The sequence below is a fragment of the Symphalangus syndactylus genome, chromosome 8 (genome assembly GCF_028878055.3).
Source record: "Symphalangus syndactylus isolate Jambi chromosome 8, NHGRI_mSymSyn1-v2.1_pri, whole genome shotgun sequence".
Taxonomy (NCBI): domain Eukaryota; kingdom Metazoa; phylum Chordata; class Mammalia; order Primates; family Hylobatidae; genus Symphalangus; species Symphalangus syndactylus.
This window is the reverse complement of record NC_072430.2, coordinates 114260459-114283083: the sequence shown is the minus strand read 5'-3', so window position 1 is coordinate 114283083 and position 22625 is coordinate 114260459. Positions and strand designations below refer to the sequence as shown.

Sequence of the window (22625 nt, the reverse complement as noted above, 5' to 3'; positions counted from 1 at the left end):
TTTTGATGAAGAGTATTTCAGAAGAATTTTTTTTTTTAAGAAAGACAAGATTGGCTCATAACCTTGTTTCTTACCTTGACATTACCACCTCCAGGTACATGATGAGCATTATCAAGAGAACCGACTTTAGCTTGGGCCTTTTCTTTGAAATCTAGTTTTACACTCTCAATTTTCACACGTCCACCACCTATGAGGGAAGAAATACCTTGATATAACTATATCTTGCATTTATGGTAACTATTTCCCAAAAATGATTGCAGTAGATAGACTATTGCAAACCACAAATGTATTGACTTTACCATCCCTCCAACCATATATGTAAAAGGAGTCTTTTAGAATTTCTAGCCCATAGTATTTCCTCATATGATCCAAGACCATAACACCCTTCTTATACCATTATATGGATTGCTTCACGTATTAATACCTTTCTCCTTTATCCATGTCTAACCTAAGAAATCAGAGGGGCTTTTCTTTTTGGTATAACAAGAACTCTAAAAATTAGCAAAATGAAAATATCTTATTTGAATCCTTTCTAAAAGTTGGAACATTTAGTCTCTTATTTCTAAGGGGCCAAATTAAATTTAAATAAAACTCTTTTTTATTCTTCATGGTAACAGGTTACTAATCCAAAGAAGATTCAGGCTGGAAGTGGTGCACATGTGGGCAATATATTCATTTATAATGTTCAACATTGAAAGCTTCACTGATGAAATGAGTCAGGAGCTAAGTTGTTTATGACTAGTAAGCTTTAAAAGCCTCCCATTTCATATATGGAGTGACAGATCATCATCTCTTTCTCGTACGGATGCCATAGGACCAATTTGACGCTGACTTTGATATGATAATATTGAGACAGAGTTTTGACCATGCCATTTTCCCTAATGCTAACCAGTCTAGAGCTCTGATCTGCTGATTATAACAGTGCCATGCTGCACTCTTCAGTGTAGTCTTCCCCATCTCTACATGTCTTTCTCAAGCTCTCAAATATGGGAAGTTCTTCTACACTAGGTAAGTTATTTGTTGTCCTTGAGCCTGTCCTTGACCATTTCTGAGTGTCTGCTGATGTGTTTGATCTAGATAAAAAGTGAAATTGGACTCCTTATTTACTTATCTCCACCTAAGAGATTTGCTTTCACTTTAACAGCAACTTGGTTTTGAGCACGTGTTCTTCTGGAAAGCCAGTGATAACGTATGTCTCACTTGTGATGTATTTTACAGATTACATATTTCAAAGCTGCTCCAATAAACATGTGGAGTATATAAAGTGCATCTTACTTTGGAGTTTGATTTTGAAAAAATGCCTGATGGACCATACGGAAATATGAAAGAGATTTTGCAATTTTGGATTCTTGTTGCTCATGTATCTCTGTAGACGAAAGAGGAAGGTTTGTTAAGGCTTCACAGTTCTCTTAAGCCATGAGGTATTTTTCTCATGCAATATCTAGACATCTATGTTAATACCCAACTGCCTGGCCAGGGGCCTCTTGAAACTATATTACATAATTAGATTAAATTTTGGAGAAACATCCATTCATTCTTCTTTTAAGGCTTAGAAACTGTATGACGTTATTTAACTCATGCTTAGAGATGTCGTTATCCTTCCCTGAAAATATGCCTCATTTTATAGAGTATTATTCTTCCCACATTTTACCTGGCCATATGGGTCTCACTTGTTGATTGTGATGAGATGAACATGATTCGTAATGATTCATAAAGACAGACTTATCTTGGTTAGAGGTTAGAGGATACTGGACTTTCAGCTAGATAAGAATAATTTCTTTGTGATCTTATTTTTGTATTTTTGGTAGCCTCTGATGGAAATCATTTACTTTTCTGATTATATGTTGTATCAATATAATCTTGTTAAATTTTTGCAAAAATGTCCTTTTTTATTTTTGGAGACAAGGTCTGCTCTGTTGCCCAGGATGGAGTGAAGTGACATGATCATAGCTCACTGCAACCTTGACTTCCTGGGCCCAGGTGATCCTCCCACCTCAGCCCTCTGAGTAGCTAGGACTACAGGTGTGCACTACCCCACTCAGCTTATTTTTATTTTTAATTTTTTTGTAGAGATGGAATCTCACTATGAACTGTCTTCTGAGAGGGAAAAATAATAATGTATTATTGACCCAAAACATATTCAGAAAAGGAAGCTTAAGAAGTCTATTTCTGATGAAGTCCCTCTAGAAATTCTTATGCAACTGTTAGAGAATCCAGATATCTTAAACTCAGAGATCTATGCCTTTGATTTTCAAAGAATTCTGGCACTCATCAGGAGCAGTAATTGTGAAAGACTATTATCTTTGTCAAGCTCTGTAAATGAAGTTGAGAAGAACAGATATTTCAATGTGTGCCTCCAGATGTTTATTTTCTTTATTTTCTCTTTGGATATTCCACATTCCAAAGTAACTTTGTGAAAAAGTTGCTGCTGTCAAGGATTATTATGCTTACACTTCTTTATGAATTTAGTCATTTGATTCAGTTATAATAGAAGCAAGAGCTAGATTTAGAAATAGGTGGGAGTCCATGACAACAGCCTTATATGACCAACAAATCATACACAGAATAGTTCCTTATCTATATAAAATTTTTCCGTACATCTAGATCACAGGTGAGTTTGACTAACTATATCCTTACTGTCTAGAATTAAAGAGTCTAGCATTTTCTTTTGTATTCTGAAAGAAAATAGGCAATGTTGCCAAGTATTCCAGCCATGCTGTTGACACAGCAGTACAAAGTCAATTCAGTGTTTGTAGACTTCAGCTGTGGACAGAGGAATTTCGAAGATATGAAGTATGGGACAACCTTCCCGCTGCCTCATGAATAACAGAGAAGCTAATTCCATGGCAGCAGTTCTGAAACTGGTAGTGAAGACTTCATAAATGTAGTTTCTAACTCTTTGACTTGCTTTATAATGAACACCCATTGACCAAATGAATCCTGATTTCCAGATGTTTTCAATGCGTTTATCCATTTTGAAATGTATTCTACCTATCTTTGCTTTTCAACCAATAATTTATTAATAATTTTCTCCTGACTAGCAGAATAATTGTCAGCTAATAGCTCGATTGTTATTATACCTTGCTTCATGGAAAAAAAACCTATTACTTTGTTTTCATGTTAAGATGCCAAACATAGACAGTTAAAACCACTTGCTTTCCTTTTGTTCTCAAAGGGATAAATGAATTGTGTCAAAATATTCTCAAGAAAATTACAAATTTGACAGTCATCTTTTATTACACATCTATGGAGGCAGAGTTTTTTTCTTTGCGACAGAGTCTTGCTCTGTTGCCCAGGCTGGAGTGCAGTGGTGTGATCATAGCTTGCTGCAGCCTCTTACTCCTGAAACTAAGTGATCCTCTTGCTTCAGCCTCCAAAGTAGCTAGGACTACAAGCATGTACCACCTTGTATCTGTCTTATTTTTATTTTTTAGTTTTTTATTGAGACAGGGGTTTCCCTATGTTGCCGAGTCTGTCTCAAACTCCTGGCCTTAAGCAATCCTCCTGCCTTGGATTCCCAAAGTGCTGAGATTACAGGCATCAGCCAACATGCCCACTCTATGGAGGCAGAATTTAACAAAATCATGTAATACATGATATTCAGAAAAAGTGACTCATAATGTTAGATTCACACTTTAAAGGGAGAAAATCTCCCAGTAACTATGAATATAAATTCTACTTTAGAGCACTAGTCGTATGAGATATTTTGAAAAACCAAAAGGGGTTCATGGTCAAATAAGTTGAGGAAACATTGCATTCTGCTGGGTATTCACGGTGTTTACTGACCTAATAAAGAATCTGAGAAATTCACCAGATAAATACACTTCTTCAGCTTTGCAAAGCACAATCCTTATTTTACATAATGTAGAAAGTCAATTTTAGGAAAAAAAACTTTGGAAATGCTACCCCCATTCAATGTTATTATATATGAATACATGATCTGATGTATTTTATAGACTACATATTTCAAAGGAGCTCCAATAAGCGTGTTGAGTACATAAAGATAAATGCATCTTATGTCCTTTTAATTTTTAATTAAAATGTGTCCTCCTCATTGTAATTGGGTTCACTTTTCCCCAATGAAGATGCCTTGAAATTTTCAATTTTAGTTTCTATTAATAAAAATGTGAAGTATCCATATTTTAAAACATCCTTCCAATTAGGTATTTTGCAACAACAACAAAAAATTTTCTCATCCATTTCTTGATTCCAGTTAAATATTTCTCAAACTACTAAAAATTATTTATTTACCTGGTCTGTGGCGGATGTTCTTCAGAGAGCCACATTTGGATGTCACATGGCTTAGGTCTATTTTCTTGGTAACAATTTGTACCTATGTGAACCACATAAAACATGCTTAAAATAGTTGAAACATGGACAAAAACCCAAGCTCATATATAAGATCTAGAAACATACCCAAAGTCACAACATGCAACAACATAGCTAGAAACCCAAATTGAAGTACACACACAAACAGAGGAAGACATAATTTTCCATATATTCTCCCACATGTTTGGATTGGAAAGAAGAACCCAAGTGAAAGAAAACCCTAGAATAGAAGATTTTATTAGTTGAAAGCAGATTATGACACAGGAGGATAGAAACATATTAATAAGGCAAGCTTCCACTCAGAGAACTAAGCAACACTGTGTTAAACCTTTCCATAAGCAAAGAGCCAAGAGAAGAGCTGCATTATTCTTTATAAAGTGATTTTTACATAAAAGTGACCAATGTTGCTCATAGTTACAAGAAGACCAACGTTGTTTTAAGATACAACAAGAAGTTCTGAATGTGCTTTCCTAAATTGTTATTACATTGTCATATCTTAGCTAGATGAAATTTTTCTTTCATACCAAATTATAAAATGATAGCAACATGTTTTTTCTTCTGTGTGTTTTACTGAAAATATTTCCTCTCCCAATATTTGAAGCAGTGCTTCTCCAAGTTTGGTCCATTGTCATCTGCATGAGAGTACTTGGGAATTACTGAATCAGACATCATGAGGACAGGGCCAGGATGTCTGCATATTTAAACAAGGGATTCTTTCCTAGATGAAAATTTTAGACTATTGTTTTGGGAGATAAAGCTTCTCTACTTACTTTAAGATCTTTAATTATCCTAGTTTATCCTTTTCCACTTAGGTGTTTTGTCCAGCAGCACCTGTGTAAAGGATAGCTGGGTCCATCCTCTGATACCCTCAAGGTGATTACCAGGACTGGGGCTACTTTTATCAGAGTACTACATGGTGTATACTTACAGTCTGGGGAATAAGGAAGAATGGCAACCACATAAATGTAAAGATTAACCCTGAGGCTTAGCCTAGCATACCTGAAGGGGGCCAGCAAACATTGCTATGAACTTTCAGTGACAATGACAGTTTTATGCTCAGAGAAGCTACTTTGATTATCAGGCAACAGCTGCTTGTAGAAGGCACTTGCTTCTCTCTCTCTCTCTCTCTCTCTCTTCACTGCTTGATTCTACTTCTGCCCAGTTGGGAAGCAAGTAGCCAAGAGTTACTAGACAGGTGAGATTCTAGACTCAACACCCTGTAAATTACTTGAGTCATGGATGATCAGAAACTGAAGTTTAAAAAGATAGGATCTGTAGAATACAGTTAGCCTGATAACCTTTGAAAAACTATTCTTGTTTTATATACAACCACGCTTCCTTTAGCTTGAGATTGTCTGACCATTTCAACTCTGCCTCAATCACACTTAAAAAACATGGAATCATCTTTCCCTTCCTCTCACAGGACATTATTTACACTAAATGAAAGAGACAGGAAAAAAAATCCCATCAAGCTCAAGTGTACACTGGACTTGAATCCTTTCACTTTGAATTATAGATGAACCATGCTCCACCAGTTTTGTATTATTCTAAATGATATCCTTACTTTCATGAATAATGAACCACTGAAGATTGACATTACATACTTCGGGCATTTACAAGTATATCAGTCTTTGCCTCATGGGTAATTTAAATGGAGCTAGAAAAATATGTGCCCAGCTGACTTTTGCAGCAGAGTAGAAACAACATGAGAAAATACATTGAAGACAAGAAGGCCAGCAACAAAGTTGGCAAGTGAAGTGGTTTTGCCATTCTCCAGAAAACCATGGTGCATTCCATCAAGGTTTTCATTCCCAAATCAAAGCAAGAAATTCCCTAATGATCTTACAGGGAATGATGGGAAGTCCATCGCTGAAAATGCAAGGCTACAAGCTATCATACCAGGGAGACATGTGGAACAGCAGTGGGAAAGGAGCAGTGTGTTGGAAAGAGGTGGGAAAGAAGGCAGGGTGCTGGCTGTGCAGGTGGCTCCACGCAATCAGGACAGCTTTCTAAAAGGCGCTTCTACTTACATTTCCGCCCCCAGCCGAATGTTTGATGTTATCCTTGGAACCACATCTGGACTGAACTTTGCTAAAATCGATCTTCTTGTTTAAAATCCTAACCTAAAAGGAATTGGAGGTAACTTCACTGTGCATTTTTCTGTCAAGTTGCTGGATAAAGGGAACCAGAATGGGTAGCATCAAAGAGGCTTTAGATTCCCTTCCACCTACACATTCATTTAAGAGAAAATCTAACACTGGAACTGAAGAACAGTTCTATCATGTAAATCTGAGCCCCTATTCTTCTGCACCCCCAAGGGTCAAATGTGAGAGAGGCTTAGAAATCCCACTGTACTTAGGTATTATCTGGAAACAGTTGTATGGACTGAAAAATAAAACTTGAGTCATCTGTGATGGGGAGGCTACCAATGTTGTCAGCAACACTGGGACTCAGGCTCACTCTAGGTAAGGTTCAATAGTGGTTAATACTAAATCTTGTTCAGCACAGGACCCTAAAGGATATGCCATTCCCTCGCCCTATCAGAGTCAGCCATCACAATTATTAATCACCTTGTACACTTGACTGTTCTGTTGGTCCGCACAGCACAAATGGGGCTCACACATGGTGAATGCTCTACATCAGAGTTCTCATTCATCTAGGGTAAGAACCCCCGGTTTCCCAGGAGGGTCAACAAAGAAACTTTGGGTTTCACAATTCCCTTGCAGGTTTGGTTCAGTGACCTCCTGAAGGCCCCTTTCTGGCAATTGGTCAAGAGCAGCCATTTTCCATGGACGATCATATGGAAGCATTATTTCCATTTTTAGAGGTAAGAAAACCCATGCCCGTTGGTTAGCTGACTTGTAACTAGGTCATACAGACATAGGTCAGGCCTTGATTGAGGCCAGCAGATTTGAGGTTAGGTGTTTTATTTCCATTTTTGGAAAGTCAAACATTCATCTTGAAGACAACAGCAGATCCAGATCTGGAAGGACATTACTCTGGTTTAATGTAAAATGTTACAACTTTCATGACATCTTTCATATGTCTTTTGAACCTTGCATCTTTTGCACATAAGCAATGTAAGCATGGAAAGAAAGCTTTATTTGTGTTATTGTTGTTACTGTTATTTGTTCATTTTGTTTTACTTTGGCTACTTCTACTCTCTTCTCTTCCCCACCTCTGCAATAGCTAAAGAAAAAAAACATTTTCAATGCTTTAGGGGACACTTTATCCTCTTATTAAAAAATTCTAAATAAATTTACCCTAGATACACAGCCATCTGCAAGAATATTACCACACCTTTTGGTACTTCCAAAAAAGAATAAAAAATTTGAAAAGACATTGAATCTTGACTATTTTTAACTAGGCAAAGCTTAATTCACAGTGCCTGCCTAACATTGACAAGATAGCTTGTCCCTTGCAGGGAAATATCATTGATATCTCTCATCAGCAACCCACGGGGAGAGCCTCTTGTCAAAATTTGAATTCAGAAGACAGATTGATTGGGCTACTTTTTAGGGCATAATAAAAGTTGCAATTTAAACAGAGTTGAAGATATTCACAGTCTGTATCTAACAATAAGTGTAGTTGAACTATAAATGTTTCACATAAGACGGAGATAGTTTTAAACCAACAAAGACCAAATCATTTTATTTATGGCCATATCACCATAAATGTGCCCATTCCCATCTAATCTTGGAATTTAAGCAGGGTCGGGCTTGATTAGTACTCGGATGGGAGAAAGCAAATAATTTTGACTTATTGTTTCTAATAATAATACTTTAAAGGATTCTCAGTAAGTATCTAATTATTTTGGCAATGACATAGACATGATGTGAGCTATTTTACTAATCCTTGAGAATATACAGGATTTCATACTATGTTTAAAAAATTTAACTTAGAGATCATTAGAGTACCAATCTAGTGACTCATTGCCAAGTGATCACAAGCCAAACATGCAATCTGATTCACTTGTTACAAAAATGGAAATTCTAAAATCAGTTGCATAAATCTCTTTGACATTAACATTTAATCAACTGTTTGACCATTTTTATGATTTCCAAAGCAAATGATTCAATCCTAAATGATCACATTGCCAGCATTATTAAGAGATTATTTAGAATCTTAAAGTCCTACAACTTAATAGCTGACTTCTGTTGATTTTACCCAGATTTTCTAGAAAATCACAGATATTCTATCAAAAAAACCTGCTTGCCTCTCTTGCAGGTAGACTTTCTCCACCTATGTCTGCTCAACTTGTAATATGAAGCAATCCTATCCTTTCACATGCATCACTGGCACTTTCTTTACATATTTCCATATTGCAATAGCTTATATTATAATTTTTTCATCTAAAATGAGGTGAATTATGACAGAATAAATGTAACTGGCCTCTCTAGACCTTTGTTTTCCATAGCGCTTAATGGTAGGGTAGAAAGAAGCATAAACCTCTTTGGATAGTGGACACTTAGTGCTTGTGAAGAGTTACACTCTAGCTTGACAACTTGCACCTGAATGTTCACCTATTCTGCATGACTCACATTTATGCCGTAGCAAAATTACAAATTACTTCACACCAAAGATCTCTAGGGTCAATTACAAATAATTAGCATCTTACAGTTCATTCCACAAATAACAGCAGTCCTCAGAAACCATTTCATAAAATAGAAAAATTCGTGGCTGCTGTGAAGGAGAAGGCCATATTCCAGATCAGTTAAAAAAAAAAAATCAAAGAGTTAAGTTTTAACTCTGGGTTCTATGGATAAATCTAAATAAACACTTATTTCTTTGGGAAGAGATTTTCAGTTTTAGAAAAACATTTGTTTTCCCAAAAACCTATGTCAAGGGAAAATTATTATAACATCTTAGAGATTGTCTAGAAAACAAGTAACTACTATTTAATGAAAAAACTAATTTTCTGTGCTCATGATATGAAGGAAAAAATCTGAATAATAATTGCAAAAAATTTTCTCTAAATCACATTTTAATCTCTGCCAATTTATTTCAAGATTTTTTTTTTTTTTGAGACCGAGTTTCGCTCTGTCACCCAGGCTGGAGTGCAGTGGCGCGATCTCGGCTCACTGCAAGCTCTGCCTCCTGGGTTCATGCCATTCTCCAGCCTCAGCTTCCTGAGTAGCTGGGACTACAGCAGGCGCTCGCCACCATGTCCGGCTAATTTTTTGTATTTTTTAGTAGAGATGAAGTTTCACCGTGTTAGCCAGGATGGTCTCGATCTCCAGACCTCGTGATCTGCCCACCTTGGCCTCCCAAAGTGCTGGGATTACAGGCGTGAGTCACTGTGCCCGGCCTATTTCAAGTAAAATTTTTACTTGCACTATTAATACAAAGTAGTGTAATCTGAAAGAGTGTGACAATCTTTTTTTCTACATACTTCATAGTAGAAGTGAAAAATACTATATTAATCAACCAGATCATCTTCCTATAGCTCTCCCCATTCAAAATTCCCCCAAGCGCCCTATTTCTTATTAAATACATCAAAACTTCTTAGTGAGGCAGCCAGAGGTCTCAGCAATTCTGAATCTTCAGACTTCTCCGTTACTTTACATTTTGGCCAGACTCTGCTACATTCTATACTTTCAGGTCTGTGTTTACATTTAAAGTTCATCCCTGTGTTTTATGTTATTATCTCTCCCTAGGGTGCTCTCATTCCAAGTTGAGTCTGTAACAGATTATTCTTCAAGGTTTGGTGCAATCAATACCCCCAGTGAGAGCTTGCAAAAAAGGACTGTAGTCTCATGAATTTTATGCAAACATTGGTGATTTATTTGCAGAAATAGTTGGCTTTCCATTCACATAAGGGTCATATAGCATGAAGAGTTGTATAAGCATAGGTTAATGACATTAAAAATTCATTAGAATTGCTTTATTTTAATTTTGACTAACTCTATTCTTCCACTATGATAGAGAAGAATATCGTAATTTCTTTCTGGATATTCCTTGTGTGACTTTAGTTGGATTTTATCACCATGGTTTAATTGAAGTGATCTGCCACGGTGCTCTCTCTCTCTGCATATATTTAATTGTTTCTTTCAATAAATTAACACCTGTTCCCCTAAAACAGGGTTGCTCTAGGAAAGGATTGAAACAGAAAATGCAGGATATGCCTGCAGACAAGAAAAAAAAATCTCTCTTACTAAGAAACATGTAAAATGAAAGAAAATACATTCCTAATGTATAATTTTTAGTAAAACAATTTGTAAGTTGGAGGCATTCATCCCAACGTCAACTTGAATTTCTTGAGCAATGAGATTTTGATTTTTTTTTAAATTGACTCTCTCCGACACTGCTCTCTTTATCAAAAGACCCACACATCAGCTCAACGTGGTGAGATGTGGAGGGTGACTAGGTGTCAAATAATTTGGATTTGTCTAGACCCCCTCAGGCATCCATTAGGTATGAACCTAGGTTGCAACACCATTTCTCTCTTCCTCCACCTGAGTTGTATCAGAAAGAATGCTTTTGAGAAGGGGGAGTGAACAGTGGCACTCAACTGACTTCCCTTTAACCTTGCAGGGGATTAAGTTTCTCCTTTGGGTTTCCCTCATTTCTCAGGATGGCATAAAATTAAGCCCTCCTTTGTTCTTGCATTATGAAAATACTTTCTCTCTCTTTCGAAAGTATTTTTTATTTCATAATATTCATTTTAAGGAAAACTATTTAGCCTCTATAAATCCTCAAGTATCCTATAGTTAAGCAAACTATGACTACAGATATTCTTGAAGATTGAAAGTTCTCTGGCACACATGATGTTCTTCAAAGATTCATCTGTTAAAAACTTTGCACTCTGGTTAAAATGTATGCAAACATTATAATCAGAATTTTAATCATCCCCGCCTACATTGAACAAGAGTTTCTTTAAAATTCTTTATATCCAATATAAACAATATGTATATTTAAATACATTTTTAGGAAGAAATAACAGTTTATGTCAAAATGCACAATTCCACAAAACTCTAAAAGAAAAGTTGGAGAGATGAATTTTCCTACGCAAGCTGAGTCACATGGCACAGAAACTAGAACCACACTGAAAAGCCCTGGGGTGAATAGATAATGCTGAAGAATTTGGAAAGAACGTTTTAGTGGAATAGACATTAATGAGTTTAGTCACTAGACCCATTGTTAAGTATTTGTAAATAGTCTCTCAATGGGCGCTGGAAGAAACATGAGTACAACAGTCATTTTGATGCATGAAAATGAACAGTTAATGAACTTTTTCAAATTTGTATACTACAATTTTTTCACATTAAATTTTTTCCTGTTTAAATTTTTAAGAAATTCTAAGGAATAGTGGACCAAGTCATTGAAGAAAGTAACTTTTAAATAGTCTGCTCACTTATCTGAAAATAACCTCATTAGTTCCTATGTCTTTGTTTGGCTTGTGAATGAATAGTAGATAAAAAGGCTCAACAGGCCTCAACTTTGCAAACCCAAAGTGGTAATTTTCTCATAATTTTTAAAAATTAATATTTACTCAACCTAGCTCAAAACCTTTTCATTACTCCACAAAAGACATTTGAATTATAGTTACAAAATTCTATTACATAAAGACAGAGTCCTGATCTTAAGGAGCTTTCACTCTGACATAATGATGACTTTGATATCAAAAAACGAAACAAAACAAACAAAAGCCTTGTAATAAATTTCTTCATGCTGTGTTGACCAACAGTATTTTTACAAGTTCATAGGGTATTTTATGACTCCTCTTATTTAGACCTTATTGTAGCTCTAAGAATATGTAAAGAAATGGCTTGGAAAAAACTTAAAATTAAATAAGGGGAAGACATTACAGGAGGACAAGAAACAAAACAAAAAACAAAAAGCCTCCCCTTTGCCTAGATTGCAGAGACCATGTCTCATTGTCTCCCATTCCCCTTTTGTCATTTAATGCCCAGCAATCTTAGTAAATGTTTGATGAAAGAATAAATATGTGAATGAGAAAAAGATTCATTGCAATCTTTCTCTCTTCATCTTATATGTTATAAACATGCTTACATGTTAATAGCACCCAGTAGACCTTCATAGGGGTAACCATTATAATTTCATATAATGAGGGAAAATTCTGTTTCACTATAATTTATTAGTTGCTTCTAGAATTAATCCATTTTCTTAAATATAAAATTGAAGGTAAACTATGTAATTAGCACTTAAAGGGCCTAAAAATAATCCGAGGGTAACAATATGATTTGGATTTGTGTCCCTGCCCAAATCTCAGGTTGAATTGGAGGAGGGATCTGGTGGGAGGTGACTGGATCATGGGGATGGATTTCCCCCTTGCTGTTCTCATGATGGTGAGTGAGTTCTCATGAGATCTGATGATTTAAAAGTGTGTGGAACTGCTTTCCCTTAAACCAGGCACCTTCTTCACATGGTGGCAGGTGAGAGAGAGAGTGAAAGTTCTTATTCTGCCATGATTTTAAGTTTCCTCAGGCCTCTCAGTCATGCGCCCTGTTAAGCCTGTGGAACTGTGAGTCAATTAAACCTCTTTTCTTCATAAATTACCCAGTCTTGGGTAGCTCTTTATAGCAATGTGAGAACAGACTAATATAGATAATGCCTAAAACTTTATAAGAATATATTTAAAAAGATTCCACCCTACATTTTACTAATTTTATTCCCTTATTCCTCCCTCTCTATGGCTCCTTCTTCCCTTATGACACCTGTCTTCTATTTCAGAAACCCTGCTCTTTTACTCAATTTCAGCTGGCCCTTGTGGCACAAACACATATGGAATCTATTAGAATACCTAAATGAATGTTTTTTGATGAACTGTAATGCATAACTACTATCATGCTCCAAGTAGTACCATGCATGTGAGAATTTAAAATGACTTAAGAGTCTATTTAAATGAAATGGTGCTATATACAAAATCAAGCATGATTTTGTTGCTTCTGGTCTACAAATAAGGACAAAAAAAAATCAGTACCTAAGGTAATGCAATACTTCAATAGAAGAGCTGGACCACTAACTCAGCTCTTAAATCCTAGTTCAATATTCTTTTAGATCAGGGGTGTTCAATCTTTCGGCTTCCCTGGGCCACATTGGAAGAAAAAGAATTGTCTTGGGCTACACATAAAATACACTAAAACTAATCATAGCTGATGAGCTAAAAATAAAATCACAAAAAATATCAAAATGTTTTTAAAAAGTTTATGAATTTGTGTTGGGCCACATTCAAAGTCATCCTGCGCCACATGTGGCCCCAAGGGCTACGGGTTGGACAAGCTTGTTTTAGACAATCATGGAAAGTTTCTCTGGATAATAACTGTCATGACATAAAACATTCATAATCATTCAACAGTGTCACTAAAAGAATGCGTCTCTCCATGAATTTGGCATAATACATTCATTCAATTTTCAATGCATATTTATTGAGCACCTACTATGTATGGGACATTATGGACAAAATGCACATCATCTCTGACTTCATGGAGCTTATGGTCTAGTAAGTGAAACAAGATAGACATTAAATTACTAATTATACAATGGAATATTTAATGAAAAATGTGGTGAGAAAGTTTGGTTACAGTATAGAGAGTGTATCAGATAGAGCAAACAACAGATGTAGGGAAACCAAAAATTAATAACAATTGTGGCAATATCAACAAGAGATCATGTATCCTGCGCTAAGGTAGTGCAGAGCAGAGTGAGTGAAATGGGCAGATTTAAGAGCTATTCAGGGCACAAAATCAGATGGTTAGGATATGGGATGAGAGAAAGTGAGAGGAAAAGTCGACTCTTAGATTTTTGGTTTAGCAATATGAAAGTCCTGTTATTTGAATAAATGTAATAATACTAAAAATAATAATGTAATAATAGCGTAAACTTTCTATACTCAAAGATGTATGTGGCATCAGTCACACTGATGTACTTGCTGTTCCTAGAACATGCTAGGCCTGCTTCTACCTCAGGGTCTTTGGATGTGTGGTTCCCTTTGCCTGAAAGGCTCATTACCTAGTTATCCAAATGGCTTACTTCTTTATTTCCTTGGAGCTTCTATTCAAATATCACCTTCTCATGCCTCTCCTAGCCATCTTATCAGAAATGCAATTTCTTCTTAACATATCCTGAGCCTCTTTCTTGTCTTTATTTTTCTCCTTCATATTTAGCACTTTTTTACATATTTTTCTTATATCACTTTTTTTTTTTTTTTTGCTCACCTTTCCTCCTAGAATGTAAATTCCATGATGGCAAGAATTTAAGAAATCTATGTCTGTTTTGTTCATCGTTATATTTCAGTATGTAGAACATAGCATGGTGTAGTAGGTGCTCATTAAATATTTGTTGAATCAATGGTCAAGTAAAGAAAGGTAAAACTTTGTATTTCTGGGATTATCAAAGAAATAAAAGACAACTCCCCATGTTATTTTTAAGATGCCAAGATTGATGCTATAATATTTCATAATTGATTCTTTATATTATCCATAGAAACTAAAAAGCTAACTAGCCTCTATTTTAAAACCTTAATTTTTAGAATTATTTAAAAACTAACTGTCGATCATAGGAGAAAACAAAAAATAGGATAAAATGCAACATACCTTTCCAAATTTAATGTAGTATATTAATATAACATGTATTTTAATAGTGTATCAATATAACATGCTATTTGCATTAAATTATTTCATGAAAATATAATAAAAGTTTAGAAGCTTCAAATTTCAATCCTGACATGATAAAAAAAACTTTGGCATGGAAAGCACTGTTAAATAAAATTACCATTTATTTTCATGTTATGAAATGAAAAGTAAAGCAAACAAAAAAGACTAAGGTATACAAAATTACATACTTGCAGATAAGTGACTAATTATTCATTAAAGACAAAGTATAGACTCTGACTTCATAGCTCAGCCATGGAAGGATGATGTTTAATGTCCTATATGCAAGATGCGGGTAATGTGAGAACTTCTGTCTCTTACTCTGTGAAAATGTGAGGGTTGGATTAGAAGGAGATGGATATCTCTGACGTCTAATATCCTTTAGTTTAATAGATCCATATAGAACTGAGATATAGAAACTAAGATTGCTTTATTTCTAGAATGTAATGATATGTTTTACAAGTTCTAGTTTAATAGATTTATCTAAATAAAAATTTTAAAAAGATGACAGAGCAATGCTGATTGGGAAAGCTGACAAATTTTACAAAGTTCTTTCTTTAAAAAGTGAGTACTGTTTTTTCTTTAAAAAGGAGTGACTTGCATGATGATGCCACCATCTGTAGCCTAGCTAACCTGAAAATGACTGACAGTAGTCATTAATGGAGCAAAAGCACATAATTCAGAGGCAATCAATCAGATCCACAGACATGGCCTTGCAGAGATCATGCTCTAACTCACTATCCTATCCAATGAGCAGTAAATGAAAACAACATCTGTGAAACCACTTCTTTAGTAACTTTCAATTATTACAAGGGCATATAACTTGTGCTTTTAAAATTTTATTTATTTATTTATTTATTTATTTATTTATTTATTTATTGAGACAGTTTCATTCTTGTTGCCCAGGTTGGAGTGCAATGGCGTGGTCTTGGCTCACTGCAACCTCTGCCTCCTGGGTTCAAGCAATTCTCGTGCCTCAGCCTCCCAAGTAGCTGGGATTACAGGTGTCTACCACCACGCCTGGCTATTTTTTTTTTTTTTTGTATTTTTAGTAGGGATGGGGTTTCACCATGTTGGCCAGGCTGGTCTCGAACTCCTGACCTCAAGTGATCCACCCGCCTTGGCCTCGCAAAGTGCTGGGATTACAGGCATGAGCCACCGCACCTGGCCAACTTGTGCTTTTTATACTCATCTTCATAAAGCCAATGGAGAAAAAGAAGATATCTGTCAAAACATATAGGAGCATTCCATATAAATCCAAGTAACTATTTTAAAACCTGATTATTAGATAGAAAAGGTAAAAAGCACTATTCCTTGAGTTGTTTCCTAAATTTTTTTATGCTACCTATTTAGAGAAATTGCTTGTTTTCCTACCTTTGTTTAACTGAAGCAGCTGTGTTCTTCAAAAGCTAACATTGTTTATTCTAAAACTTAGATTTAATGTAGATTGAGAGGCTAGCTACATAGAGCAGTTTCAAATTAATACACTTAATAAGATAGTCTTCCCTATGCCTTGAGTGAAATCAATCAAGCTAATTATCTACACTGAATCCATGATTGCCCCTATTCTTTCCAATAGAATGAATTTGTTTTAGCTGAAAAGATTAGCTTTATTGCTTTCTGTAAAGCTCCTCGTATCTTCAGCTAGCTTATCTATTCCATTAGGCATTGATTTGACTCACTGAGCTGAGCCCCTCTGCCAACAGAAATTGGACCTTAACAGAAGAGATAGCTGCTGTAAGCACAAAACCTGTACATACAGAAGAGCAATTAATGTTCAAACTGGAGGCAAATAATTTGGAAAGCTGTTGAGTTCCTAAGATGCATATATCTTTATTATAGATTTCCTCTCCCAATTTTTAGAGATTGCACAAATTTTAAAACCCCAATAATGAAGTCTTCACAATTAAATCATTTGTATACAAACTAATTGCTTCAAATTTTACCACAACAGACCCTGTGCAGAGGAATTAAAGTTACATCTTTAATTTTACTCCCACCTTCTTTAATAAGAATTACATGAATATTTTTCTCAGTTCCTAGAGACCATGTATCACTATTACAAAACCTGGCCCGTGAAGAAAGTATAGCTCCTGTTCTGTCTTTTTAAATGTTTCTGGGTTGGCCACTATCCATTCAAATGCCTTAGGAAAATCAATTTACAATTGAGAACAATGTGCTAGTGGCTTCAATTTCTTCAACAGTATGCATGTATAGATGCTCAATCATCTAATAAAGGTCTTTAACATGTCATTTTGATAATTTCTAAGAAGCCCTAAAATACTTTTCCTTCAGCCGTTCTATAAGATCTTCAGTTTTACAAGTATGGAAAAAACCTCTCCTCACTCCCTGTATCTGAGATCATACACTGTAAGGAGGCTTTTAAGGGGATAGTGCTGAAGTGTTGAATGATATGTTTTTCCTACAGACAGTTCAATTGCAATGCGCTATTATTTCCCAATTCATTTTACCCTTTAATTTAAGTGAATTTACACCATCTATCACAAAATAGAAGGCAAATATCTTTCATCTGTTTCTTATCTTGGTGAGGAAATACCTCCTACTTCCGCAAAAAAGTCACCTCATAACTCCACTGTTGTGGATTTCTTCCAAAGTCATCGTTGCTGAACTAGGATAATTTTGTAGCAGGTTAACACTTGCCTGATGAAAAAAACAGATTTGCTTCAAATGACACTGTGATTTTGAAGCTATTTTTGTTCTTTCTGTAATTTTTGTGTCATATGTATTTACTGGTCCTTAACTACCATAATCTCTAAGGAAGTTTCAGTTCAGCTCAAAAGTATAAGATATTTTGTATCAATTTTATGAATTACCAAATATAGAAGTCAATTAAAATAAGACACAAAAATACTCAAAACCAGATATGATAAAGAATCAGAAAAAGAAAACAGACGTCTTCACATTTTTTGGGTTGATTGAATCTTAGAGGTTCCTGCAAAGCTGGGGCTAAAACTATTCTTTTTGCCTTTCTTAAGGAGTCCTTCAAAGAAAATCATATATTATAAAATTTCTATGTCAACTTAAAATAGTACTTTTCTCTTTTAATTACTTTTTTTAGTTTTAATACAATATCTTGGAGATAATTTGTATTTTCTTGTGATTCTAAGAGGAAACAAATTATTTTAAGTATTAATGTTTTCCAGAATATAATTAAGTAAACTCCACATCTAGTTAAGGAGAATAACAGGACATGGGAATATTTATTTTAAAAGAACTGATTTTTAAATATACATAATAGTTACTCTATTTTAGAGGATAGCTTGTCCAAGGCTAAAATGCAGAACTTTCCAAATGGTACTAAATTGATTTTATTCACCTTACACTTTTAAATTATTTATGTATAAATATAAAGATGATGCAACATTTGAATATTTCCAAAAAGCTCAAAATATTTCCTTCTCTTGCATGTGCAAAACTCTGATGAACGCAAGAATAGTTTGAGTTTTTTAGGAATTATAGGCTTATAATTCTGCTTTTTGCTTAAAAATGTTTCTTGTAGCTTCTAGTTTTCATAGCATCTATGAAAAAGTATCTTTCTACGACTCTATTATTATAGAATGTTATCATTGTTCTAAAAGGGCATATTGACCTCTTCCCTCCTGCCCCATTGGTTGATTTTTCTTAACTCTTTGGGCTTTCCCTAACAGAGCCATAATGAGACAGCAAAGAAGTTTGTTGCTAAATGAAAGAGCAACACTGAATTTTTGCTTCATTGGTGAGTAGGAGTGCCTGATAGCTTTACATTTTGGCAAGATCTTTCTTCTAAACTTGCCTGAAAATAGATTTTCTTTGGCATGAAGGAGGGATACCAGAAAGCAGTGGCACAAAATACAAGAGACAAGAAAAAGAGTGGCAGAAAAAATATTGACGTTAAAAAGGAAAGACTTTCTTGGAATATTGAAAGGGCATTATAAGTTCATTTATGTACAAAGTTACTGTTTTTGTCCTTCTTTCTTTCAAAAAAGCATGTTGTTTTATATCTCTTCAATGACAAAAGTTAAACTATCCTGAATAGATCAATATTATGAGATAAACATTAAATAATATTTGTATTTTTCCTTCCAGGCTAATTGCTTTGTCCAAACATATAGCGTATAAGCAAGGTTCAGGTCAAGACAGAACTCAAAACCGCCCGGTTTGAAAAGGTATGAATGTTTGCTCTGGGGAGCTGAAGTTAAGAGTTAGTAAGTAAGCTTTACTAATAGCTCTATTTAATACAATTAATCTTGAATAGAAGTTCAAAGTCTACAATTTTATTCATCAGAACCATGTGTCTTTTATTATCAACACGAATACCTGCCCTTTGCAACATTTAGGCAATAGTAGCCAGAATTGAAACTCCGGTGAAACATCCTTATTTTGGAGTAAACATGAGGAAATGGTAGAAAATGTCATAGGAAATCCTTGGGGAAGAAAGAAGGAGATAAAATTGGAATCACTAAAAGATAGCCAAATGAGCTCATGGTCAGAAACTAAAATAGAAAACTCAATTTTATATCAGAAATATAACTTTAATCTCAAGTTAAAAAACACAAAGCAACAGAGATACATTCAGAAAAAAAAGTTAGTTAATCAACTAAAAGTGGCTAAAAATTTTTACCCAATAACAAACAGAAGGAATGGGCATGTCATGTGATTTTCATTATATTTCAGAGGCTATCTTCCTAATGTAAAGTCCAAACTCTTAGCAATAAATTGTAACCAGCAGCTCTTATAACACATCTGCTTCCCTTTTAAGAACTGTTAGTTTTCCATATGAAGAAGGCAACGTAATCATTATTTCTGGCAGCAAATATGTGTTCATACAATTCTTACCTGCCCCCCTTTAGGCTGGTATTTGATGTTGTCTGTTGATCCAATTTTGGATTTGACATTCTTCAGGTCTGGCAGTGGTTGATTAATAAGCCGAAGCTGCTTGGGAGTCGCAGGAGATTTTGGAGGAGTACGTATGATGGCGACCTTCTTCTCACTCGGCACCAAGATGGCAGACTTGGGGGTTCCTGGTGTGTGAGGGGTCCTGGGATAGCTAGGGGTTCCAGGAGTGCCTGGTGTGCGTGAAGAATAACTTGGTGGGGTGCCAGGAGTGATGGCAGTAGACCCAGGCGTAGTGGGTGTTGAGGTACCACTCTTTCCTGCTCTGCGAATTGGCTCTGACCCTGTATTAACAAGCAAGACCAAAATCAAACCAGAGTCAGACAGTTCTCCTCAAAACATCCCTCTCCCCATAGATTGTTAGAAGTCATAATATGTTAAATTTCTAAGGTATTTAGAAACAGTTATTGTAATGATCACTATAGTGCTCAAGAAGCTGAGAGTCTCGTTTCTGAAATCAGGTGCATAACCCGATGGCACTCTTTTGAACACGCATTGCTATCAACACAAAGAAAAAAACCTGATTTTTTTTTCTGATTTGTTCTCCTTAATTTTCATTATGGATGTGTCAAAAACTATTTTCTACTTGTGTGACTATTAAGGCAAATGGATCTGCCTTTATTTGGAAAGCGTTTACACTGCAAACCCATATTTACTGAAGATTCCTTGAATGATATGTAGATCATTCATTCCTCTATGTACTAAATTCATTCTGGGATCCAGGTGAACATACAATATAGAACCATGTATTTAGGACACATAGTTTTGGTCTGTATAGAAATATCTGCATTTCAATATTATATCCTTATATTGAGGAACACTATGAGGTGTAAATGTGTTTATGGAAGCTGTCAGACATTGCTATATCATGTATTCTTTTCATAAGGAAAATTATCTCAGTGCTTCAAACCAAAAAAAAAAAAGTCTATTTCTTGCCTTAGAAACTTGGGATGTCTCAACAATATTTTTCCAGTGAGCCTTGTACCTGACTGTGTTTTCTCCTCTGTTTTCATCACTAGTTTGGCAGTTTGGAGTTAAATCCAAAACCCTGTTAATTATACAGGATCTGAGATGCATTTCTTTGCCTCAAGTTGAGCTCAGCCTCATATTATTATTATTCCCACCCCCCATTTTCCTATACTATGTTTCTTCCATCTTTTGAATGTGCTTTGAATGACATTTGAAATACTTTTCTGAAAGAATGATAGAAATAAGAATGCAACACCTTATACATTTTAAAGCAGTTATGTGAATACCAACCAACTGATAACCAAACAAACATGCACAATACAGTTGTTAGGGGCAGCTCTTATTATTCCTAAGAAATGAGAATATTGAGGCTCATTCACCCAGATGCTACTAACGTCTAAGCCAGATACAATATTTAGCCCCTGAGGATTTATATTTTTAAGCACGCAAATTTCATTTATAACATATTTTATAGAAGGGATACTTTTCATTTTTTACTGCTGATTAAGTAAAAAATTCAATGAATCTTCTGAAATTTTGTAGAGAATAAATATATAACAATTTTAAAGCCACTGAAGTGAAAGGAATCTTAGAGGTCACCTAATGCAATTGATTATAAATATAGGAAGTTCTTTCTGAGAAGTGGACATGTAATCTTTGCTTAAATATTTACAAGATGTGAGCTCAGGAGAGCTTCTTGGACAATTGTGATCTATGGAAAATGTAAATCTGCCCATCGCCATAGGTTCTATCTCCTGGAGAAACACAGAACAATTTTACCTCTTTCAATGAACAGTTTTCATGTATCAAATGAAAGTGCCCTGTGTCTTTTTGGTCTTCTAACACAGGGCACAAGATAGTTAGACTCTTCAATTGATAATATGAAATGGGATATGAGAAGTCTAAAGTGAGAAATTAGCATGTGTTCTGTGATTTTTATTGTTTTTCACAAGAATTTCAAGACTAGGATGACACAACCACATCCAACTTGGCATTTTGTAACTTCCATGTCCTGGTTTGTTATGCACTAAGTTTGTAATGTAGATGTCTGTCTCTATGTCTGTCTGAATACTCTCTCCAGAAACATTCTTTCTTTCTTGAATGTTTTCTCTATTACTTCACCAGTTTTGAATAGCTCAGATATTCTGGGGAGAGGGATCATCCCTGTATTTTTTGCCATTGTATCTAGCCCTGGTGACTTTAGGGTGAGCTGAATACAGTAGGTAGACAACATATTTTTTTAATAAAATGTATTGAATTCAGAATTCATCAAAGTGTGCTGAGGGGTTTTTTGACTTCATGGAGACTGAATTGAAGCAATATTCTGGATGTGAATAACAATTTTTACTATATGAAATAATTTTTTCTAAACTTCTAAGGGGTCATTTCCATACTTGTAGAAAACACTTTAAGCTTCATAAAAGAATGTTTTGTGTTACATCTGGAGAAAGAGGATAAACTACAAATATTAAGGCCTTCACACTGCTGTTCAATATATATGACCAATTTTTATTGTAATAAATATGTTCTTGTCATCAAAACAATAAATTTGAATGTTTCCTATTTGTTCTGAACTTGAAGAGGTTAAACCTAAGATCTAAAACAACTTTTAAGATATTTGTTTACAAGTTACTTGATTAAACTGTGCTTTTATTTATCTTGTCAACTCCTCAATGACAATGGATTTCCTTCCTCTTGGGTGGATGAGCTTCCTGCACAACATTGTTTCCTTCAAATCTTTTCAATAGCTGCACAAAATGTTAGAACATCCCTGTGTGCCATTAAGGGGATGGTGCACAAGTAGAAGTGGGCAGAGTGCTT

At 35.1% G+C, this 22625-nt stretch overlaps 1 protein-coding gene across 23 annotated transcripts in view; it reads right to left on the bottom strand.

The window, feature by feature from the left end:
- MAP2 (microtubule associated protein 2) overlaps positions 1-22625 on the bottom strand; it is a 303981-nt gene that overhangs the window by 4057 nt on the left and 277299 nt on the right. For 13 of the 23 annotated variants that reach the window (XM_055290444.2, XM_055290443.2, XM_055290449.2 and 10 more), the window contains 3 exons: positions 19779-20119; positions 4252-4333; positions 75-187 (listed from right to left, as the gene is read on the bottom strand). In XM_055290444.2, the coding sequence (XP_055146419.1) occupies positions 75-187; positions 4252-4333; positions 19779-20119 (536 nt within the window). Of the gene's footprint in view, positions 1-74; positions 188-4251; positions 4334-6359; positions 6453-19778; positions 20120-22625 lie in introns of all 23 variants that reach the window. The other 10 variants (XM_055290436.2, XM_055290437.2, XM_055290439.2 and 7 more) reach the window with 1 other exon arrangement.